Raw genomic sequence first — 24,979 nt, forward strand, 5'->3', positions numbered from 1 at the left:
TTATGACTGGTGGCTTTGATTACTGAGAAAAAAAGTTTTGTACATAGGTATACCCTTTACATATGTGCTATCCAGCTTTTGCAGGGTGATATCTAAAATTGCATACATCTCAAGTCTGTCATCTTTTATGAATATTAATTAAATGTATAATATGTATTGAATGTATTAATTGTTTAAATGCACTTTCAAATACCTTTTCTTGCTTTAGTTATTGGCTACTGATGTAACCATATAACTTGTTGATTATTGCTATATCATGTCTTTTTTGTGTGTGTCATTGAGAGAGAGAGAGAGAGAGAGAGAGAGAGAGAGAGAGAGAGAGAGAGAGAATCACAATATGCATTGTAAAACAAATCCATTATGAACCTGCAGTAAGAAGTATATAAGAAAACACATACACCATTGTACGAACCTGTCACGGTGGTCATTGGTTACTTCCCCCGGATGCTCAATGATCGACAGGTCCTGCCTGCAGTTGATACAGAGAGAGAGAGAGAGAGATTTGTATTAACTGGTTAAGCCCCTTGCTGTTTACTATTCATCAGTGACGTATAAGCCGAATCATTTATTTAAGACACCTAGCCATGGAGTGTCATTATAGCCGTTGAACGTAAGGAACAGGAAATATATAGGTTTACCTGAACGGGCGACCGGCGTTCAATTTAGTTTTCATTGTTACCTGTACGTGATCTAGGTGTGGATGTGAACTCGTGACCTGGAGCCAAAGCTTCTAAATTAGTAGCTCAGGGCATAGACAGCAGTGAACAGGTAACCACTGCATACCTACCGCATACCTACACAGCTAGGTAGGTACCGGCGAGGCAGGGTATATTATATTAGTTTTGACAGTGTGAGTGACTATTTAGGCATCTAGCACAGACACGGGCACTTACTTTTTTGCCCAAGTATTGACAAACGCAGGATAAACTATATCACAAATGAAAGGTAATGGAGTAATGCATCACGAAATAACGTCCTATATACTAAGGACGTGCAGGATACAGCAAAGGTTACTTATTTTTTCCTTACTGCCGGCCAACCGTTAGTTATGACATGTTCATCTCGTCGATAACTGATGTACAGCGCATATACTGTATTCGCAAAGTCTGCACAACATGTAGTATGAACAAAACAAAATTTAAAGAGAGAGAGGGTGACTGGCAACATAGCGGAGGCAGCAGGGAAGGGGCCGAGCGGTGGGCGGGCTGCGATAACGGTGTTGTAGGAATCAGCTCGCAGCCGCAAAATAACTCGCAGAGAGAAGTTCAACTTGCTTTCTTTTTCTATATTATACTCACCGCTATCGTGTACTTGTCCTGTTTCGGCTCCAATACATGGCAAAATATCAGAGTAACACTTATCATCAATAGAAGGCCTTATAACAAGGGAATATGGCAGATTTTAGAAATTACCCCGCGTTGATGTCCACTCGCCTCAGTTCTTGCGTGTTTGGACTGTTGGTCTGGTGGTGTGTTGTCTGACGGGCAATATCAACCATCACAAAGATCACAGGTAGACAAACTAGAACAAAACCAGGCAATTAATAGGTTTTCTTGTGTGTGTGTGTGTGTGTGTGTGTGTGTGTGTGTGTGTTCTCCGGTGCGCATGCGTAGTGACAGCAGAGTGACTTATTTCTGCGAGGAGATATTTCTCGCAACAACGGCGTGCAGCAGCCAGCGAGTCAGCGAGTCAACGGAGCAGCGGCGGGACAGACGGTTGTGTGACACCACTACAGCAGACAAATCACTACCAGGTGCTGTCATCCCGTTGTTTCGAGACGTCAGGCCACCTAGTGTATAGGTAAGTACCTGAATACTTCACAATGTTCACCACAGAAACAAGTGAGGTGATGCCCATAAACCCCCCGCTGACCCTCAGGCGGGCAGGAATGTATACCCGATGGCACGGGAAGGAGGCCATGCTGGAATTTAAATCTGTGCTTGGTAAATATTTAAACCGCAAACATACTTATAAAGGAACCAAATGTAGCCTTGTTTGAATGTCATGCATGGAAAGCGATGCCATGCTGTAATTTTTAATCCGTTACCCGTACCTATATTTGGTGACTGGTCAGAAACGTAAAAATGAAATGGGGTGCTTTTGAGAAGTATAAAAACAATTAAATACTTTATGAACAATTTTTTTTTTTCATTTGCCATGCTTGGAAAGTGATGCCATCAAATCCGTTACCCGTACCTATATTTGGTGACTGGTCAGAAACGTAAAAATGAAATGGGGTGCTTTTGAGAAGTATAAAAACAATTAAATACTTATGAACATTTTTTTTTTTCATTTGCCGTGCTTGGAAAGTGATGCCATCAAATGTTGGAAGTTACATCAGTGCTTGGTGAGCTAGATGCTGACGAAAATTAGTGGCGTGCGGCTTTTGACAAGCTGGTTATGATGAGTTTTCTTCAGCAGACAGTGTGCATAGCATGTGCTTGATGGTACAAGGTTATCCAAGCAGACGCAGGAGTGAGCGCTGGGACAAGCGAAGAGAACAGTGGTCTGCGGGAGGAAGGAAACCACAGCCGCGCGAACATAACTGGCAGTCCAACAGTTTAAGGTCGTCTCTGTAAACTTGCAACCACCCGCAAATCAATTCACATCTTAGGATATTTTGTGTAATAAAAATAATCCATAAGAGGTCAATCAGATTCGGGTATGCACATGTATAAAACTGAAGTATACCAGCGAATCGAAACAAACATCCAGAAAGAAATACTAGAATTTTTTTTAAAGTATTGTGAAGTATAATTGTGCTAAGTGCAGCAGCAACACAGAACAGTAAGTCCGGTGTCTCGCAAAACTTGAAGGTCAAACTGGGCTGACGCATTGAAATCTAACAGGCTGCTTTGTCAGAACGCGGCGTAGCTTGTTCGTGCCTGATAATGTTTTCAGTTCCGATAGCCCTAAGTTCACCTTTCCTTCAGTACACATTTGCACATTGTTATACTACGGATCTCTAAGCCTATTATCGTGTAAGAAAAGAGCTGTAGGCCTATAGACCTTACTTCATAATTATCAGCTGCATTTCGGCCTACTGCGACTCAGGAGCTAGTAAAACTACGTACTTTTGAGAGCAGTGAATCGGTCACTCCATTTATGTAAGAATATGCAAAATTCTTGTTTATAAGTTTCATCACAACTTAGGATTTCTTATCTGGATGGGAACACGCCCCATCCATAAAATTGTGCGATGTCTCCAACCAAAACTGCTGCTGATGATTTCCATAAGATGGTCAGATGGTTGGCAAATATGACATCACGAGATGGCACGGACAACTACTAATTTTCAATACCCAGTCAATAACAACAATCCAAACAAAACACCCAAAGGAGGAACATATGCCATCCCTACCCCATATAAGTTAGTGGACTTCCTATCGACACGATGGTATCATCGATTGGGTCTTTTAAAGCAAAATCAGGCGAAGCAGCATTGGCTTAACCGACCCTCTATGTCTATGGTCTGAGTGGCTGAGTTATATATTTTTTCCAATACCTTTCCGGATACTTCCCAATGCACCTGTTTTGATGCTCTCCCTCGAGATAATCACTTTACACTTCCACTTGCTAGATAATTCATTGCGGTGCTAAATAAACTGTCAGTTAATTAGCCGATTGTGGGGAAAATACTTATTCTTTGTCGTATATAAGGCAGGTGGTGCACTTTCATCAGGTGGTCTCAATGCGCGGTGTGAGGTGGATCGTTACCATAGTTTTGTTGAATTGGGGTTACTACCTTCCAGAATACAGGATAGTAGCGGTTTTATTCATGATGTGGTCTCTATACTCCATGTAATCATATGTAATTGGTTTCTGCACGCACGACGCTGGGGTCACGCTGACAAAGAGTCGTTGTTTGTATCGTGCTAAGTGGAATAATTTAACTTTTTGAGGCTCCCTTTTCGAGAGTAATATTTCCGGTTGTATTGTCATTGCCGTGGTAAGCCCTCAGTTGGTGTACCATTGTTATGCTAAAGTGGATGATGGCGTGGAAAGGGTGAAGGGGTTAATAACTGGACGGTTCATATAGGTCTTGCTGGCATTATTCCAATTACGTACGTGAAAAAAATAAGTGAATTCGAGCTAATGTTTGAAACGTGTCGAAATTTAGAACGCTTGTCCATATTTTGACTTACTTTGATGGTTCAACTAAATTCTCCAGACTAGTTAATCACCCCCCTTTGATATGAATGCTAATTGGAAGGGTGCGTACAAAGTGGTACACATATCCTATAAGTGAGGCAGTGCCATATATGCATTCCCCTGACCTAGGGTGTCGGGCTGTTTAATTCTCGTCAGCTTGGTTTGTATGGTGTGGCATAACCTTTGGGGTCCATATTTTTGGTGTGTGTGTGGGGGGGGGGGGGGTGATGACCTCGCACGCACGGACAGCTATCAGAAAGGATTCAGTAATTTAGTGCTCATAAAGTTCCTAAGTAAAGGGATTTAAGGTATTATATCATCCCCTGTCTGAAAATACCCAGAAATATTGAATTTTTTTTTTTTCTTTTTTGAGTTAAAGGAATGTAAGGTGAATCACGGGCGGGATGTTACGAATAAATTCACTATAGTAATAACCCGTGTCGCTCGTCCCCTCCACCCGCACATACACAGGCAAATTGGTGCACTGACCCGTCGCTCATGTCGTAACCAAGCTGAGGTCAGTTTGGTAACTACATGCATATAGTCGTCACGCCTATATCATATATAGGTTACAATGTCAGGCGTATAAATTTATTATGGTGTGTGTTCAGAGTTATCCGGCCGCAGCAGGAAGCATACAAGAGGAAAAGATTAAAAAAAAAAAAAAATAGGAAGAGGAAAGTGCGGAGGAAGAGGACTAACAAAAAATATATAATATAAAGGTTCGGAGTTTTAATACTGCGTGACTAACGTGGAAAGAATAATTATGTCTGATAGCTGGTGGTAGAGGGAAGAAGCAACAGGGCAGCAGGGGTCCGGTCGGTGGGTGACATGAAGGGGGAGGGCAGGGTGGCTCGGTCTGCTCGGGCTCCTTTGACCCAGTGAGGAAAGGAAACGTTCCTCTGGGGCGGAACGCGGAAGCCTGACGAGTGGATAAAGCGATTAAGTCACCTTATTGTGTTGTATGCGGTAATAAGTTGTGTATGTAATTATGCTATGCATGTAGGTAAAGGTAAAGTTGGGGACATACGCTATAAATGCGCGTGGCCTCGGTAGATAGGTGAAAAGTGTAGCAAAAGTTCATCATAATTGTCCATTTAAGCTATAATTGTATCGTGGTGCTACGCTCGTTTGGTTGAATGAACGTTATTTTAACGTAAAAAAAAGTACCGTAATTAACACTAGTTAGTTCAATGATGCAGTACTATTTCATACGTAGGCCACTGTGTCGGCCTCCTGAAGGTATGGCAAACCGCCTTCCCTTTTCCTTGACGCCTCATTATACTCATTGGTTTTCGAAGCCCCACAGCTCTCCTGACTCCTCGCCATCTACGGGTCCTCCACAGGTGTCAGGCTTGGCCGAGGATATAGGTGCCCTTTCTTTGCCTTTCTTAATTAGGTGCGCCCTGTCCTTTGTAAATGATGGGTTGTAGAAGTTTGTAGCGTCCGGTCATATATGGGCCATGTACAGTACAATAGTAAGATACCGGCTACAGTTGTTTTCCATGATATATGTGTAACATTACACTACATAGGTTAACTAGGACCGTAACTATTACTGGTCAGTGCCTTGTCCTCGATGAGTATTGTGATCTTGGTTACATTATATCCTCCGCGACAAACACTGCCACGCTGTGGAGGGGAGGCGCCCGTAGCCGTGCAACTCATAGGATATAAACAACCTTTTATTTCTCGTACAAAATTTTCCGAGTTTAACGAGGGGACGTAAGGAATCCAAGTGACGAAAAATAAAAGGAGAAGGGGGGGTATGACATATATGACCTTCTCTATCAGTTCCCGCCTCCCGTCGTGCTTAACACAGACCCTTCTTATCTAACTCGCTGCCACACTGGTGGTCTGGTCCTTCATCCTTCATTCCCAACATCCCAGTGTGCCGTGTGGATGTGTTAGCTGGGGGTGGGGGGTGGAATCAAGAAGCTTCGGTATATAGCATTCCTTTGTTTTTGAGGCAGACGTTACCAAATCCAAACACCATTAATTTTGTTTAAGTTTGTAAGTAGAAGATTTGTTAAGGGTGGTAGCAATCATTCTGTGAAATTACGAGAAAAAAGTTTCCCCTGATAAATTAGTACATAGCTACTAATATTGGCAAAAAAAAAAAAAAAAATGTAAAGAAAGTATTTTTGTTGTTAGTTGATATCATGTTTCTTATGTCGCTGCAGACAATAATTTTTGTTTCGAAAACACTTTAAGACTGATGGGGAAAAAGGGGGGAAGGGTGTTGGAGGTGTGGTAGTGGTAGTAGTGTATGTGTAAGTGGTGGCGGTGGCGTCGAACATCCCTCCCTCCCCTGCCGGTAGCCCCACCAACACAAATGCTTCAGCGTACTATTATTAAATTAATTATCTCGCAGGTGTGATTCAGGTGGAGGCAACAGCTTCTGTTACTGTGTGGGGTGTAGTGAGGCTGTGTGTGTGTGTGTGTGTGTGTGTGTGTAGTAATGGAGTAGTTGAAATAATAATTATCATTAGAACCAAACAAATGCGTTAAGTCATTAATGCCTGTCTTGTTCCTCTTCAAACCCGCCCTTGGGTAGGGTAACCGTCACCACCGTCTGCGCCACCACGACATAACGCAACGGCTCGGCGCTTGTGTAACACCGTGTGGAGGGCATAACTGCGGACAGTGAAAGTGGAGGCGACAGGTTAACCGTTGGCGGGAGTGTGTATGTGTGTGTGTGTGTGTAGTGGGGGCGTGGAGGGCGGTGAGGGGGTAGGTGAGGATCAGATGGAACTCCTCACCCCTGCCTCTGGTGGTGGTGGTTGTGGATGTGATAGTGAAGCCCTGCAATGTGTGTGTGTGTGTGTGTGTGTGTGTGCGTGTGTGTGTGTGTGAAACCTCTCATTCAAGAATAAAGATGTAATACTTCCACTATACAATAGTTTAGTCAGACCTCATTTAGAATATGCGGTATAGTTTTGGTCTCCCCACCACTCAAAGGACATTGCAAAATTAGGTGTGCAACGTCGGGCAACAAAGACAATCTCTTCCATGCGTAACAAACCTTAAGGCTAAAAGCTCTCTTGAGAAACGTCGCCTCCGAGGAAACCCGATCGAATGTTTCAAAATACTCAATGGTTTTACGAATGTGGACAAATTCAAATTGTTTTTGATCGATGACACGCTCCGAACGAAAAAAAATACATAAACCTTTTTAAACAAATAAATTCTGACTGCACCAAATTTTTCTTGACAAACGTTCGTAGCGCGAGAACTGAATAAACTCCCACTTTCAGTGATCCAGCGCAGTACGATTGATTCATTAAAAAAACAAGCTCGACCGACACTTCCTTCAACTTGATATCAATTCACTAAAGTCGAAATGCAAACCTTGGTGACATTAAACATTAAATCGAAAAGGATTTTCACTTAGATATAAGTGTGTGGTCTGACTGTCTATGTAAATCTCTCTCTCTCTCTCTCTCTCTCTGTGTGTGTGTGTGTGTGTGTGTGTGTGTGTGTGTTTCTTAGGCTAGGGGCATTGAAACTTTGGACTTTTAGATTATCTTGGTTTAGTTATGGAGGTGGTTACTTGCGCACTGCCTCGTTTAGAAGTCTTCCAAATCTAGCTGCTCCGACAGGGGACAGGTGCAGACCGTCCCTTTGGAACAGTCCACCTTTGGAACAGTCCACCCTGGCCGTAGAAATGGTCCCAGGCGTTGAAGAATCCCTCGTCATGTTCCCTGCTATTTATACTATTACTACTAAAATGGCGTTGTAGCAAAGGAAAAGGATATCAGTAACGAAGGTAAATTTTTAGATTAAATCTAATCTCAGCACATCAAAGTTCGGTTTTGAATTTGATAACTTTTCTTTGGCGGGTTCGCTAAGCCGCGTGAGGCACGACCTCGTGGGTTGCATAGGGAAGCTCAGGACGTTTGCCGTGTGACGAACCACCCCGGTTCTTATCTGAGGATATCCTGGTCATGCGTACACACGCACACACACGTGTGTTGTGTGTGAGTGGTCTCAGTCCTACCCAAAGATCGGTACTACGAGCTCTGTGCTCTTCCGTAGGGGAACGGCTAGCTGTCTCGAGAGACCCGCAGCAGACCAAGAGGTGAATTACACACACATTAAGATAAGTTGGGTTTATCTTTCACGTGTAGCCCCTGTTCACCCAGCAGTGAGTAGGTACGCGACGTAAGGCGAGGAGTTGTGACCTCGTTGTCGCGGTGTGTTGTGTTGTGTGTGAGTAGTCTCAGTCCTCCCCAAAGATCGGTCACAGAGCTCTGAGCTCCTTCCGTAGGGGAACGGCTGGCTGTCTCGAGAGAGACCCGCAGCAGACCAAGAGGTGAATTACACACACACGTTCAAGCCCAAGGTTAGCATCTCAGCGTCACGACAGTTTCTATCTTAAAATAATTTTGAATATTTCCTCGACTGAGGAGAAGTGAAGGTTCTGTGGATGCAGATTATTTCTTCTCTACGAATTTTATAAACTTAAATAAGAAATAGGCGATATCTATAATCTCATATTCATTTTCGAGGGAAAGGGGAGGTGAGAAAGTTTGTGGGCCCTAAAACTCCCATCGGTTTACTTTTTCTCATTACTTTATCCACTTTTAGTCAGTTTCCCAGCACTTTGCCCTATACATCCTGTCAGTTTAAGTAATTGTGTTGTACATTCGTCAGCTGCGTCATCCTATAGTGCATAATGCAACACGAACATGTGAAATTTATTTAGCAGCGAACACGATCCTTCATGGTGTTTAAACCCGTTTATAGCATTGCGCTGACTTTTATGACCGTGTGATTGAGCGGGCTATTAACTTTTTAATTATTGAGTTATACATATGTGGAGAGAGAGAGAGAGAGAGAGAGAGAGAGAGAGAGAGAGAGAGAGAGAGAGAGAGAGAGAGAGAGAGAGAGAGAGAGAGAGAATAGGATTACAAACCACACAACTCCAAAGGGTCAGTCTCGTGATGTATTAACCTTAACCTCGACTAGACAAAAGAATTCAAGCAACGCCATCATGACACTCAACGAACTGCCCAGCGGAAATGATGGTGGAGAGAGGAAGTGGTGAGGAAGTTTGTTTTATGAAAGAATTTGTAGTTCCCCGCCACGTCTAATAGATTTACAAGTTTATAACTACTTCATTGGTAAAGAAAAGGAAGGGTATAGCCGAAAGAGAGAGAGAGAGAGAGAGAGAGAGAGAGAGCGGACATCCTCCTCTGCATCCAATTGACAGGGGTTGTGGCCAGTCGTGAGCCCTTCGTATAGTCACGTTTCCTAACAAGCTCTCTTGAAATCATGGGACACCACACTGAGCTGCATCGTCGGGTTCGGTAGATGAGTGGGAAGGAAAAAAAAAGCTAGCAAGAAGTTGAAAGCCAGCTGGGTCTCGATAACAAGGTGGTCATATATAAACGGGAACTGATTAGCGAGATTAGCCGGGATACAAGTGTTCAGTGAGGCGGAGATTCATCGTGTGCACTACCCACGCACGGCAGAGTTGCGTCACATTCAGGCACGAAGGTTTCTGGTTCTGCAAGGCCGCTGCGTTGTTCCCATCCCCCTTTTTTTCTTTTTCCTCTCACTTCTTCACGCTCTTCGCTTTTATCTTTTGAAAATTTAAAGAAAACATAAACAAAGAAATCAGAGGTCTTGGGTAATTCCCAAAACCTGTTTTTAAAATCTGAACATTAGCTCGATAGCGGTTTGAGGTGTAAATGGGTATGGTCAGGCTTGCTTGCTGCTTTTTTCTTCCTTTTTTGCAGTAAAGGAAGCAGCTCAAGGGCAAAAAAAAAAAGTATTGACAAAAAAGCCCGCTAATCACTGCCCCTATAATAGTGCTTAGAAGTAGCCAAAAGAGAGGTCAATTTTGGTAGGAGAGGTGTCTTAATACTCTCCTTTTGAAAGCGGTCAAGTCGTAGACAGGGGGAAGTACTGACGAAGGAAGGCTGTTCCAGAGTTTACCAGTGTAAGGGATGAAAGAATGATGCTGGTTAACTCTTGCATAAGAGATCTGGACAGGATAGGGATGAGCTCGAGTAGAGTTCAGCGGGGCCGCGAGAGTAGGGGAGAAATGTAGTTAGCAAGTTCAGAAAAGCAATCAGCATGAAAATATATCGATAGAAGATGGAGAGAGAGACAATATGGCGGCGGAATTTAAGAGGTAGAAGACTGTCAGTATGAGGAGGGGAGCTGACGAAACGAAGAGCTTTTGACTCCACTCTGTCCAAGAGAGCTGTGTGAGTGGAGGATCCCCCCCCCCACACACACACATGAGATGCATACTCCATACGAGGGCTGACAAGGCCCCTGTATATGGATAGCATCTGGGAGAGGAAATGAACTGGCGGAGACGATACAGGACGCCCACCTTCGAGGAAGCTAATTTACTAAGAGATATGAAGTTTCCAATTGTGATTTTGAGTTAAGGATAGATCAAGATGATTACTGTAGAAGAAGGTGACAGCTGAGCGTTATCGAAGAATAGTAGATAAGTGTTTGGAAAATTGTGTTGAGTTGACAGGTGGAGAAATTGAGTTTTTGAGGCGCTGAAGGACACTTAAGTTCTTGCCCTAGTCGGTCTCCAGCCTAGAATTATGTAGTTCCTATTAGGAGGGTCTTTGTCAAAAGATATTGAGTAATGCAGAGTAGAGTCGTCGGCGCAAAAGTGGATAGGACAGTTTCTTTTGGAGAGAAGATCAGTGTACTACAGAAAGAGAGTGGGAGATAGGACAGAGCCCTGTAGGACAACATTGTTGATAGGTTTAGGGGAAGAGCAGTGACCGTCTACCACAGCAGAGATAAATCGGTCAAAAAGGAAACGAGATAAAAGGACAGAGAGAGGGATAGAATGTAAAGGTCGTGATTAGCAGGAGTGCGAGTGGTTATCCTGTATAGGTAGGTACTCTGTTATACCTGCCCTTTCTTCTGTTTGCAGTATTTTTTTACCTAAAGACCTATGCTTCCGTCAGACAGTGCTTAATGTGTTTTAGCCATTTAACCTCCAATACTTTTTCACTATTGCCATTATCTTACAAGTAGGCGCCCAAAACACGAAACTGAAATCATGAGCTAAGCATAAAAGTGCAGATGAACGCATGTCCTTCAGGTTTATATTTCTCACAGTCTGTGCTCCTACTTTTCGAAAGCCAGTTCTTTTCTGGAGACCTTCCCCGAGGTGCTGTCCACTAAATAACATTTTAACAGCATACATAGTTAACAAGGCTGCTCTTTCAGACTTACTCCTATTTTGTTTATAGTCATGCTGGTGGCGGTGGTTGTGATGATAGTAGTCCTGTTGGGGGTCGCATGCACCTTTCCTAACAGGATGCACGTTGTGGGTGTACAGGTGTATTGTCGCACGTTATGGTGGCCCTCTGTTCGAATACATTATATTGAATTAGGTTTACATTGGAGGATGAATGGTGGCGGTGATGGCAATGGTGGATGGTTTGTGGTGTCCGTGGTCCATGGTATGCTCCTTCCCCAAGAAACTGCATGTCGTGGGTATATAGGTGTGTCGTCGCATGAGGTGAAATGATCGCCTGTGTAAGATAAGGAATAGGAAGGATGGCGGTGAAAAAGGGTGATGAGAGAAAAGTGATTATGATGGTGGTAATGGTCTGCACTTTTCCCAATAACCTGCACGACGTGGATATCCCATGGAGGTAATCCTGACTCCATGGCATACACAGGTGTATCGTCGTACTATGTGAGATAATAGTCCTGTGTGTACGGTAAAGAGGAGGAAGCCGCGGCCTCAACCCTCGACCCTCCCACCTGACCTACAGTATTGTTTCCAGGGCTCGTCTCGGGGCGTGACTCCGCATCATGCTGATTGTTCCCCGTCCACTGCGCAGTAGGCTACAATGGCCGTAATGATACTATTTTTTTTTTTTTTTTTTCTCTCTGAAACGAGGGGATCTGTATTTGCGTCAGGCCGCGGGACCAGCCGAGTGGAAACGGGGGAGGGGAGAACCCAGGGATGCGAAGTTTAGCCTCTGCGGGAACATTTCTGGAGCTAACTGGACGCGGGGCTGTTTATTTAGTTCTGGCTGAAGTGACGCCACGCCTTAGGTTGAGCTTCTTGCTTCGTACACCCGTCCCCGCCACCTCAGCACGAAACTCCTACTTAGGAAAGTTGTGCCCTTATGTTTTTCCAAAGAGCGTTATAGATGTGGAGAAAACATGTTGGTAACATTTTTTCATGAACTACATAGTAACATTCACCGCGACGCTGGGCGACAAAGGAGACATTATTTGTTAGTCTATAATTATTATCAACAGATCGATATCCAATCAAACATTAATGGTTTATTTTTCTGTCTTTTAATTTTTGCTGAGACAAATAATCATGAAAAAAATCTGCCATAGGAAAGTGGCGTTATGTATACGTTATTTTTTTATGTATGAACCTCTTGATCGGCAGGATCACACCTGTCTGCCAAAAAGGTAAAGTTGGGAGCCTTACGCTATAGTTCCGTGGCGGCGGCGGCACTCATCTCCGTCGTTCGCCCTGTGAGCCTGTGGTGGGTGAGAACCCCACAGGGCCAGTGTAAGATTCGAGTTACCACAGGTTACCTTTCCCAGGTTTCCCCAGGTACCCATTTATCGAGCATCCCGAAAGGAGGGATGAACAACTGGGTGGGCTGCAGGTCAATTGCCCAGACCGGGATACGAAAAAAGGCCCGCAGATTCGTAGTTAGGGACACTATCCACTGCACCGCTGGCAAATGTTGGTTGCTCTAATCTCGGGGGCACCACACTGCCTCACCCTCCACACCTTGCCCCGTGAGGGGTGGAATGAGTGGATAATTCTTAGGTGACATCGCTGCCTATTTCGCAGTGTGTGGATCTTGTGTGGACTGACACACACACACACACACACACACACACACACACACACACACACACACTTTAAGGAACATCAAATTCATCTCCATGAGACAAGATATGATTGGAATTTTTTCACTGATTTTTCAACTTCGTGTGTGGGTATTATTCCCACCATCACTGCTGGCTACCCCTGCTCACGAGGAGGAATACCATGCAAGTCTCTGCAAGTACCGACACCACACTGAACTCAACGCAGCGCCTCCTTCCCCCCCCCCCCCTCTCTCTCTCTCTCTCTCTCTCACACACACACACACACACACACACACACACACACACACACACACACACACACACACACGAAAGTCCTAACCATAGGTTTTCCATATAAAATTCTGAAAAATAGGCAACTAATCGGCAAATTATGCAATTCTTATTGGTACTGATGGACAGCGCCCACCAACATCTAACTGGATCTCTAGCCACGCCGTCATGCACAGTACGTAGTTTTTTTTCTCTCGTATGGGCAAACTGTCTTCTATCAATAATTAGTAAGCCATGATTATTATATTAACTAAAATAATCTTTGTACATCTTAATCACTTAGTACAGTAATTTTCATTATTAGTAATTTTTATTATTATGTATATGGTGGGCATGACTACCGGTTCACCTTCAGATGGGGAAGGAGCGAGCATGCGTTGCTGCGTCAGGCCCGAGAGACGTCTGCAGGAGTGCAGGTTAAGGGGGAGGACGGAAAGGTCAGGAAGGGAGGGACAAGGCGAAGTGGACACGACGTATGTGGCAGGGAATATCGGTGAAAAAAAAAAAAAAAAAAAAAAAAAAAAAAAAAAAATCTGGGGCGTGTTAGGAGGGTAATGTCATTGTGGGAAAAAAAAAATACCTAGGGCCTTAGGTCGAGAAAGCCGTGGCCACCGACGTATTGTGAGAACCTCGATCCGTTTCCTTTCACCTCAACCCCCCCCCCCCCCCAAAAAAAAAAAAAATAATAATAATAATTCTCAATTAGCCAAGTAGTGCAGCTGATGTTTACTGAAAATGCAGAGTTGGTTACACTACCTGAAATTTAATTAGCGATATTTAGTATCTTCCTTTCAAATGGATTTATTTTATAGCTGGTCAGTAGGAGGGCGGCCATGGTGCAGCATCTCAGGAGGCGTGGCGGGCGGCAGTAATGTTGACACACGTTTTGTTAGTCATCATAGTTTGTTTTGGCCCCGACCTCGCTGTTTTCATTGTTACAAGTCCGTTTCCTTTCTTCCCACACCACCAGCTTCACAATTCATTATTCCCCAGCTGAAAAATTTTCCTTGTGTGTGTGTGTGTGTGTGAACGTCGCCCAGCTTGGCGATGTCAGCGGCGCGGATAGTTAAGCTGCATCTTCACTGTAATGCTTCTCTTGGGGGGCTCCCGTGGTACCGTCTCCCGTGGTAGAGTCTCCGCCTTGCACTCCGGCGGGGTGCTGGGAGCGTATGAGTTCGAGACCTGCCCTGTTGTTGGGCCTCTTCCTTGAAAGAAGTGGGCATCTCTCTACCAGCCGTCTGGGTGGTTGCGCGGCATGCACCGCCTTCCTCCCTTGGGGTATATCCGCAACGAAATCCCCCCCCCCAAAAAAAAATGCTTCTCTTGCACACTCAGTTATGTTCATGAGAAGTACTATCATAGTATTGTTCCCTCCCTTCTACCTGTTACCACACACCATTTGATGCAGGTGACGAATATAACTCCCAAAGCCTATGTATGGAATCCTGATCGCCACTTGCCTTCCTCAGACACGTTAGAAACCATTCACACAAGTCAAGATGCCAGGCCAGTGTCCACGCTGCCAGAAGGCTGTGTACTTTGCTGAGGAGAAAATCGTCCTCGGTCGACCGTACCACAAGATGTGCATCAAGTGTGGTTAGTATGGTAGATTTAGTTGCATGTTTATTTTGCACTTTTTTTTTCTTTGTTTTCTTTCTGATCAGAAGTTTGGTTTCCTAATCATAAGTAACATAAGGCATTGAATGTGAATTTTGCTTGCATATATTATTTATATTTTCACTTTTTCATACATTATTAGTACCAATAATAATGAATTTCATTATCTATATACGTATAGGGGTAACAATGAAAAAATTGCCTTCGTCAATGCAGGTGATCTCAGTTGCAATGAATAAACTGTGCAATCTGAGTGCATACTTAAACTCTAGACTGGATTATAAAGCACAGATTGTAAAAAGTTATCTATATAATAGAAACCTCTTCTGTGGTTTATAAAGACTTTACCTCCATAAGTTAGTTCACTTAATGTTCTCCAGTGGGTTATTGAAATGCTCTGCTGGCAGTTTATATTTTATTGTATCCACTTTTTTTTCAGCAAAGGAAGCAGTTGAAGGAAAAAAAAAAAAATCACTGCCTCTATAAAAAGGAGTATAGAGAGGTCAATTTTGGGTGGAGAGGTATCTTAACATTCTCCTCTTGAGAGAGGTTTAGTTGTAGACAGGAGGAAATACAGGTGAATGAAGATGCTGGTTAATTCTTGCATAAGGGATTTGTACAGCATAGGGATGAGTGCGTAGTTGTTGTGGGCAGCGGGAAGGGGGGAGGCATGAAGTTAGCAAGATCAGAAGAGCTGTCAGCATGAAAATATCGCTAGAAGATAGAGGTTCAACACTGCAGCGGAATTTAAGAGATAAAAGACTGTCAGTAAGAGGAGGGGAGTTCAAGAGATAAAGAGCCTTAGACTACTTTGTCCAAGAGATGTGTGTGGAGTCTCCCACATATGAGATACATACTCCATATGAGGGCAGACAAGGCCCCTGTTGAGTAATGAAGAGTAGAGTCATTGGCATAAGAGTGGATAGGACAGTTTGTTTTGGGAAGATGATCAATGAACAACAGAGTGGGAGATAAAACAGAGCCCTGTGGGACACCACTGTTGATAGATTTAGGGGAAGAACAGCGGCTGTCTACCACAGCAGAGATAGATCGGCCAGAAAGGAAACTGGAGATAAAGTATAGAGAGAGGGATAGAAACTAGGAGGATGGTTTAAAAAGCATAACAACAAATAAATTATTTATTCAACAGCAAACTGTAACAAACTGCTGGATAGTAGCACCTTCACTGAACATGATGAGGAGATGTACTGCAAGAGCTGCTATGGCCGACTGTTTGGACCCAAAGGCTATGGCTATGGTGTTGGTGCTGGTGTGCTCTCCATGGATGATGGCAGCAAATATCAGGTTGGCAAAGAGAGGTCTTCAAGTCAGATGTCAGGGTTTTGATATATTTGGTTAAACTTTGTAAGCCAGGCTAATCAGGAAGACAAAAATATTAGCCCTTTAATGCCTGAATTATTTTCTCACTGATAAAAAAATGATACTTTAAATTAATATTCATTTTACTGCACAGTTGACATGTATATATATATTTTTTTTTTTAATATTTCAATATTCATGGATTTTCTCAAACGTGATGAAAACGTTACAGTCGTCCTTTGTGAATTTGAGTTTAAATCATTTAAGTCTCTCTCTCTCTCTCTCTCTCTTTCTTTCTCTTTGTTTCTCTTTCTCTCTCTCTATGTTTCTCTCTTTCTCTCTCTCTTTCTTTCTCTCTTTGTGTCTCTCTCTCTCTCTTTCTTTCTTTCTTTCTCTATCTCTCTCTCTGTCTCTGTGTGGGGTTCTTGAAAGGTCTGGACTTCCTGAGATCTCAAAAAATTCTCAGTAATAAAAAAATATAAAATAAAATATCTGAAAATCGAGTTCTCGGACTCACAGCCCCTCTAGTCACTTATTATTATTATTTATCTGACCAGTCACACTACCATAGGTTAAGCAAAGACCAGATGAACCAGCTCTTTAAGTTTATTTAAGCAACAAAGAAACTCGCTGGAAATTAAGAAATAATTAATTAATACCAGGCACACAGCAACCTAGCTATCTATCTTAAAACATCTTATGCAAATAGATTACATAACTGGAGATGGGCGAAGCGGAAGCCACACCTGATCTACCTCGTGGTCTGGAGCCCTGGAGTCCATCTTCAGTCCTCTCTGCAACACGCCGTGCCCTCCTTACCTCCCACGGGCTTCCCTCACCTGTAGTACACAGTCTCACTGACTTGTGGATACTACAAGGCTGGAAAGACCACGATGAACACGTGGCATGGAAGGATGGTGAGAGAACGTCAAGTCGCGTTGGAGTCTGGTTGGAAGATGGCTGCGAGCGGCCCGGGGAGACCCACAAGCCTCAGCCGCGGTCAAGATGCCAGCTCTCGCCACAGTGACATCTCGTTTTCTGTGTAACACTTACGCTAAAACGCCCTAACGGCTATGAATTATTATTTATTAGTAACCTAACACCATGCACTAGGTATCAGTGGGTCATGCATCCCACACATAGCTCAGCTTTGGCAGTAATAACTAATATGATTTGAAATAGGTGCTGTTTCCACAATGTTTGGAGGAAAATGGCCAGTGTGATACTACATTTTAAGGTAGCGTGCGTGATGCTGATGGCAAGTAGACGTGACCCGTACATGTCAAAGCAGCGTGAAACTCGGGGTGATAATGCGCGAAAGTTGGGATGGTAAGAATTTAGAACTAACCGCGAAACTCGAGGATCGCGAAACTCGGATAGTGCGAAACTCGAGAGGGTACTGTAGTCATTCCAGTGATATCCCATGATTCTGCATAGGCACTTATTACCAAAGGCATCAATCTTTTCTTGAATCCAGCCCCAGGTTAATATATACTATTGTATGAAGTAAATTGGTGAGCAATGCTCACTTATGCCAAACAACAGGCTCAATAGGTGTTAAAGTATTAAAAATAACTTATGTTTCAGAATGGACCTCCTAAGAGCAACATTCCAGCCACCATGGAAGCGTACGTGGCTCCCCTGAAGGAGTCTGCTCCAACTGGCAAGCCAACACGACCCAAGTGGGGTGGGGCAGACTACTGTGTGAGATGCTGTGAGTAGGTTTATCCTTGCAATACATGGTGGAGTGGTTTCATTTAGATTATTGATTTTTTTGTTGTTGGTGGTTATATATACATATATTAGAATAGATAAGAAAGAACTTTAGTCCCAGTAAAACTTCAATAAACACTAACGAACAAGAGGCAATTAATCTTCTATATACCTATATATATATATACCTATATACCTATTGATGATCTAAGTCCAAAAGTATGGTTGTAGTCCCTGAAATCAACAAACTCCTAATCTGCATCATGCACAGTTTAAAATTCTAAAGGAAACTTTCTGGTGTTTCTTGTATTAGAGCCATAAGGACCAGCACATTTCTAGTGGCCAGTTGTCTGATGCCAGATCTGACTGCACTTAGTTCACCAATGACAAAATACAAGGGTATATCAATTTATAGTACAGTACTAAGAGCACAGTTTAGTGTAAAGCACCTTCTTATCCAAGGGCAGTTATTGGTAGGAGTGCACATCATAACAAAAGCTGAAACCTACAGAATGCTACAGTACAAAGAGTGGGCCACTTGGAAGTTTGTGGGATACCGTGTTAAGAGTGTGACTTGTGCATTTTAGCCTATTGCTGTCACCTTTTTTGTTTGATGGTTTATGGTGTTTTGGGTTACAAAATATGTATGGCTTTTTTTGGTTATGTGTATTTTAGCATATTGCTGTCCACCTCTTTTGATTAATATTTTATGGTGTTTCTGGATGAAATAAGTGGGTTTCAAGGCATTCTTTGTCATTTGTGAATTAAGGTGCACTGCAGGAGGGGCTATTGATGAGTATTGCACATTTGAAATAGGGGTTTGCTCAATAACACCTTTGCATGTTGGAGAATGACTTTATTGTCAAGTCATGGTAATTCCCATAGTTTCAAACTCACTATATGTTAAGGACTACAAAAGAGAAACTTGGGACAAAACTCACTTTATAATGGATTCTTGATGAAACTGTTTATATTGGATTTCTTGATTCTTTATGGTTCCATTGATAACTTTACTTTGTACAGAATGGATTTTTAAAATTTGAAATTTGTATCGGCTTGTGATTTAGAAAGGAATATTAATTATAATTACTTTGACTTTATTAATAGTCATGTGATTTAGAAAGGAATATTAATTATAATTACTTTGACTTTATTAATAGTCATGCTTTTATGAAAGTCAGTAATATAGTTCAATATTTCAATTTTCAGCTAAGCAGGTGTTTATGGCAGAGCGTAAGATGGCTGCTGGAGGAGCCTGGCACAAAGCTTGCTTCAACTGTCGCGAATGTCACAAGTGCCTAGACTCAAATTCCATCCGGGAGCGAGATCAAGACATTTACTGCAATCGTAAGTGTGGTGATTTTAATTTTTTTTTTTATATATATACAGTCGTCCCTCAAATAGTATGGGGGTTAGGGACCCAGAACCCCCGTACTATTCGAAAATCCATATAAAAGTAGTGCCCCACCTAGAAATACTCCTGGGCTGCGTTTGAGAGAGGGAATTGGTACTCTCGTTACGTCTCAAACGCGTGACATGGCAGCATGAGTTGTCAACTCGGCACGTCCGCTCCGCTCCCGGCTTTGAGAGGTGGAACACCTCTGTGCTGTGATGATGTCATCAGCAAATATGGCAGCCCAAACAAACACATAAGTGCTTCCATCAGGAAGATCAGCGTACCCCATTTTGCTGCGAGTGAGATGCCGTTACCATAGCAACGACGGGGCTTAGTAAAAGGACGGCCTTTATCTTTACTCTTGTAGCACTTTTGGAGCACTGGCAGTTACTGCAGCAAGAATTTCTCTTTACACTATGATAGATACAGCGAACACTGCTCTCATTCACGTGACATGCTCTCCCTACCGCAACGTAACTCATCCCAAAACGTAACTTCTCCTAAATCTGAATTCTTCTGCAAGGTGAACACCTTTCTCGAACGCTTTGGGGTGCTTTCAGCAGGTGTTTTGGTAGAACAGTGTTGCCACTCACGCCATGGCTACTTGGTGCGACGAGCGGGAAATTTAAAAATCATAAAAAAATTATTCCAGGACAATCCGTATAAAACCGAAACCGTACTATTTGAGGGATCTCTCTCTCTCTCTCTCTCTCTTCTCTCTTCTCTCTTCTCTCTCTCTCTCTCTCTCTCTCTCTCTCTCCTACTTTACCTTCCCGACCGACTTGTGGTAAGGATTGAAGGCACGGTCTGAGGCCGTGTCTACATTGTCAAAGGGAAGGTACGCGGCTTGACCTTCATGACTCTTGGCACAGGCCTTAGGGCGGAAAAGGCCCCTACATATGGAAACCATCTGTGGGGGGGAGAAGAAGTAGATGAGACGATACAGAACGCCCAACCTCAAGGAAGCTGATTTAGTAAGAGAGGAGATGTGAAGTTTCCAGTTGAGATTTTGAGCTAAGACTGAGCTAGACTGAGGATATTTAGTGTTGCAGAAGGTGACAGCTGAGTGTTGTCAAAGAATAGGGGATAGGTGTTTGGAAGATTGTGTCAAGTGATAGATGGAGAAATTGGGTTTTTGAGGCATTGAAGGATACAAGGTTCCTTTTACCCCAATCGGAAATGATAGCAAGGTTTTAGGTTAAGTGTTCTGCAGCCTCCAGTCTGGAGTCTTGTAATTCCTGTTGTGAGGGTCTTCTGTTGAAGGAAGTCGAATAATGCAGAGTGGAGTCGTCAGCGTATGAGTGGATAGGACAGTTTGTTTTGGAAAGATCATTGATGAATAATAGGAAGAGAGTGGGTGATAGAACAAAGCCCTGTGGAACACCACTGTTAGGGGAAGAACAGTGACCGTCTACCACAGCAGAGATAGAACATCCGGAAAGGAAACTGGAGATAAAGGAACAGAGAGAAGGATAGAATCTGAAAGAGGGCAGTTTAGAAAGCAGAGTTGTGCCAGACTCTATCGAAAGCTTTCGATATGTCTAGCGCAACAGAGAAAGTTTCACCGAAACGGCTAAGAGAGGATGACCAAAAGTCAGTTAAAGGAGGGGTTACAGATCCCACCACTACCATTGTAGATCAGGGATTGGACTGACAGCTAATCCTGAGAGGATAAATTCCTCTACAATATTAACTGATTGATTGATTTATATTATGTATGGTTGTGGATAGATGACTTAAGGCCCAAGAGTGGGTTTTGTTTTTCCCCTTCACCTGATAGTCTTGAAGCCTATAGCTACCAGATCCAACATCACAGTGGTGGATTAGGTGGAGCTGACAGGCTGAAACTGCATGGGAAATGGACACTCATTAGTAAAAGGGAACAGTTAATGGCAGTCTGTCAAGAAGACTAGAAACTTTACAGCTAGTCACTATTTCTAGTTCAGTGTAGAAAGTATATTTATTTTATTTATTAATATTCTGGATGGTTATATATGACATTCTTTCACTTTACAGCCTGTTATGGAAAGAACTTTGGACCCAAGGGATACTGGGGATGGTCCTCTGCTAAAGTGTCATAAAGGTATCCCATTTGTGCATGTAAGTCATTTATTTGTTAAAAATGTAATTTAATTTGTGCAGATTATCTTATGGGCATCATTTAAAGGACTCGTACATAGCAAGGGTAGCATGTCTGTGCGCACACATGCAGCATGTTGAAAAGTTATTGTATATGGATATTAAATATATGTAATTTAACAGATACAAAAGTAAGTGATGTGACCTGAATCATGTTATATTCTCTTTATATAGTAGAATATAGGGCACAATATGTAATGTTAATTCATTACCATATCAAGATAAAGCTTATAATTATCTTGTATACCTGTATTTTTGTGTTCATTAACATTCCATTGTCTGCACTTCTTAACTTTTCTTTAAGCTGATAATGGCTACTTAGTAATGTTGTAGTTTTAGGTTAAAATACTATATGAAATATGCTCTAAGTAGTTGATTTAGGTATATGTATTAAGGGGAGATTTGATTAACTTTAAATCATACTACACTGAGTTGATTCAACATAGCACCCAAGTTAGTAATAACATATAATACAAAATTGAAATATTATAACAAAATCAACATATGCTAATGAAATTAGACCACAAAAATGCTCATAGCATTTTAAACTTCTAAAATGTCAGCTGTGCTTTACACAAAATGTGTAATTTAAGTAATATAGTTACATTAGTTTAAAATGAACATTAGTGCACTCATGAGTATAATGCTGAAAGTTTTCTCTCCAATGACTGATGACTGCATTATTATGAAGGAAACTATGTTTATTGTATATAATTAAATCCATCCTACTAAAATACAAATTTATACAAAAAACTACAATTTTAATTACCTTTGACTAAATAATTAGGCTGTAGAATTGTGAATGTCAGTGAAAATGAGAGGTGGACAGATAAATGAGAGAGAGAGAAGTATAAAATGCACAATAAGAGGGAGAAGTATAAAGTAACAAGTAGAAAAGATAAACTGAAAGTAGAATAATATGAATAGAAAAAAATATAATTGGCAAGTACATCAATGAGAGGGAGTAGAAAATTGAGGAAGGAAGAACAATGAGCAGAAAGTAGATATATGACTGAGAAGTAGAAAAATATAAGGGAAAACTGAAACGGAGTAGAAACCCGAGTGGGAAATACTGCTTACCATTACACACAAACATAGTCTGTGTATGAGGGAGATGAGTAGGTCATGGAACCACAGCCCTGAGAGCCCCAAAGTTGCAGGCTTTTAGAGACTTAGCAAGGCAATTTCTCTGGAGTGGGGGCTAGAGCCTACTGAGCTGGCCAGACATCTGCAGGAAAGTTGTGTGCATACAGACTTTGAAATCATTGTTAGGGCAGAGTCAGTAGGTAGGTTGGTCTGTGGATATAAAGCTTAGGCCAAAGACCCCACACTAGTGACCCATGGAGCTCAAAACATACTGATATAGGAAAACATTTCCTTCTGTTCTGCCCAAGATTCTGCTCAATCATCACCATCCTGAAAGAGAATAGAGAGGAAATCTCACTGCTCAGATGACATTAGAAGAAGTACAGTAAGGCCCCACTCACACTATCAAGCAATGCCAAGCAGGCAATGTGCCCTGATTGTATTTCTCTAGCTTCTCAATCAGTGTTACCAAATGGATCAGTTCCCGGCAGGCTCCACAGTATCGGGTGGTACCTGGCAGGCAGTACACTTACTGGGAAATGCCTGCTGGACATTACTTGACAGGGTTGGAGTATTTGTATTCGAATACATTCAAATACCGTATTTGAATGTATTTGTATATGTATTCAAATAATTATTGATAGAAATCAAAGTATTCTCATTCATATTCGAATACAAGGGAAAAGTATTCGTATTCTGCGAATAATCTGACAAACAGCCGTTGTTCCTGACAACTCCAACCTCTGGCCTAAATTTCTCCATGCTTCTTTATTAATCAGACTTATTATCTGACACAGTGAGCTCTTCCTTTGTTGGTGTGTGCCACAAGTTCTCACCTATCATGTACTTGAAGATACCTTAAACTTAACCTAACCTAACAAAACCCCACTTACTCTAGGCCTTGACTCAGAAAATCCTATATGCTTCCTTACTAATGAGACTTTCTATACAACAAAGTGATGTCATTCCTTGTTGATTTATACCATAATATGCTGGCTATCATGTGTCTGAAGATACCCTAAACTTAACCTAACCTAACAAAACCCCAAACAGTTACTATACGTCTTGACTCAGAAAAGTCATATATGCTTACTTACTAATAAGACTTTCTATACAATAAAGCGAGGCCATTTTTTGTTGATTTATACCTTAAGTTGCTGGTTATCATGTGTTTAAAGATATCCTAAACTTAACCTAGCTTAACAAACCCCCAAACAGTTACTATAGGTCTTGACTCGGAAAATTCATACAAGTTTCCTTACTAATGAGACTTTCTTTATAGCAAAGTGAGGTCATTCTTTGTTGATTTATACCATAAGTTGCTGGCTATTATGTGTTTGAAGATACCCTAAACTTAACCTAACCTAATCTAACAAAACCCCAAAGTTACTTTACGTCTTGAATCAGGAAATTCCTATATGCCAAGGTTAAGTGAATTGCCAAGGCATTTGAAATATTAGAGGAAAATATACAGTAGTATATATCTTTCTTAACATATATGCAGACTCCATGTTTAGCAACTCCAGATGGAGAATCAGATGTGTAGATGTCAAAATTATCAATAAATACTGAGGAATCAAATATGGACAGTGTCAACCAAGTTTCTGTCATGACAAGGATACAAATAAAGGTGAGACATTACGTATAATATCAACCAAATACTTAACTTTACTAATGAGACTATTAACATTAACAGTCACTATCACAGGTAGAGATCTAAAGTGATTTGCAGTTGGTCTTAAGAAGGTGCTCGTTGGTGAAGGGGCAGGGAGCTAGGCTTGGGTTGGCTGAGGACCAACACGTAAGGGCCCTGAAGCATTGCTGGCCTGGGACAGGTTAGGAGGAGACATGTCTGAGGATGGCTGAACCCGAGCCTGGCGATGCAGGTAGAGCTCCTGATGCTGCTTGTACTATGTCAGATCTCTGCTGATTCTATACACACTGACTGTAATCCGGGAAGGTTACCAATATTTCTTGCAACAGACAGCAGACGCTTTTTTTGTGTGTTGTCACCTATAATTTTGATTGAAAATTTTGTTTGGGGCTGTGGTAGGTAGAAATGAAAGAGATGTATGTTGGGAGCTAGTAAGTGACTGGGGTTGGGTCGAAGGGACAGAGATCCAACTTCCTCTGGGAGTTGTTGTACTGTCTTGCACAGAGATTTAACTGTCTGGTGGAATGCTTAAAAGCCCCGACATTAATAGAGTCATTGTCGTTACTAACACCAGATGTGGAGGTTCTGGTTCTGTGCACTCTGGAGTCTGTACAAATAAATGCTATACCATCTCCCTCAAACTCCACTATATCCTACACAATACGATCTGGGAGACTAACACGCATGGGGCTGGGGTGATACTCTGGGTGGTACACCTATCACAGCCTATGGCATCATCCCCCATCCTAACGTCACATAAGAACATA

The 24,979-nt window shown here is 42.2% G+C and overlaps 1 protein-coding gene across 2 annotated transcripts; it reads left to right on the forward strand.

The window, feature by feature from the left end:
- The first annotated feature begins 1,640 nt into the window (after positions 1-1,640).
- LOC127007395 (cysteine and glycine-rich protein 1-like) lies at positions 1,641-21,603 on the forward strand. Of its 2 annotated transcripts, none has more exons than XM_050878321.1 (6): positions 1,641-1,800; positions 14,757-14,883; positions 16,055-16,209; positions 17,812-17,938; positions 19,147-19,284; positions 21,350-21,603. In XM_050878321.1, the coding sequence occupies exons 2-6, from the start codon at positions 14,787-14,789 to the stop codon at positions 21,412-21,414; spliced, it is 582 nt and encodes a 193-aa protein (XP_050734278.1). In that variant the 5' UTR covers positions 1,641-1,800; positions 14,757-14,786; the 3' UTR covers positions 21,415-21,603. The 2 variants fall into 2 exon arrangements, with proteins under 2 accessions (XP_050734278.1, XP_050734279.1); XM_050878322.1 differs by lacking the exon at positions 1,641-1,800 and adding an exon at positions 7,966-8,233.
- The last annotated feature ends 3,376 nt before the right edge of the window (positions 21,604-24,979 follow it).

Source organism: Eriocheir sinensis, chromosome 35 (genome assembly GCF_024679095.1).
Source record: "Eriocheir sinensis breed Jianghai 21 chromosome 35, ASM2467909v1, whole genome shotgun sequence".
Classification (NCBI taxonomy): Eukaryota; Metazoa; Arthropoda; class Malacostraca; order Decapoda; family Varunidae; genus Eriocheir; species Eriocheir sinensis.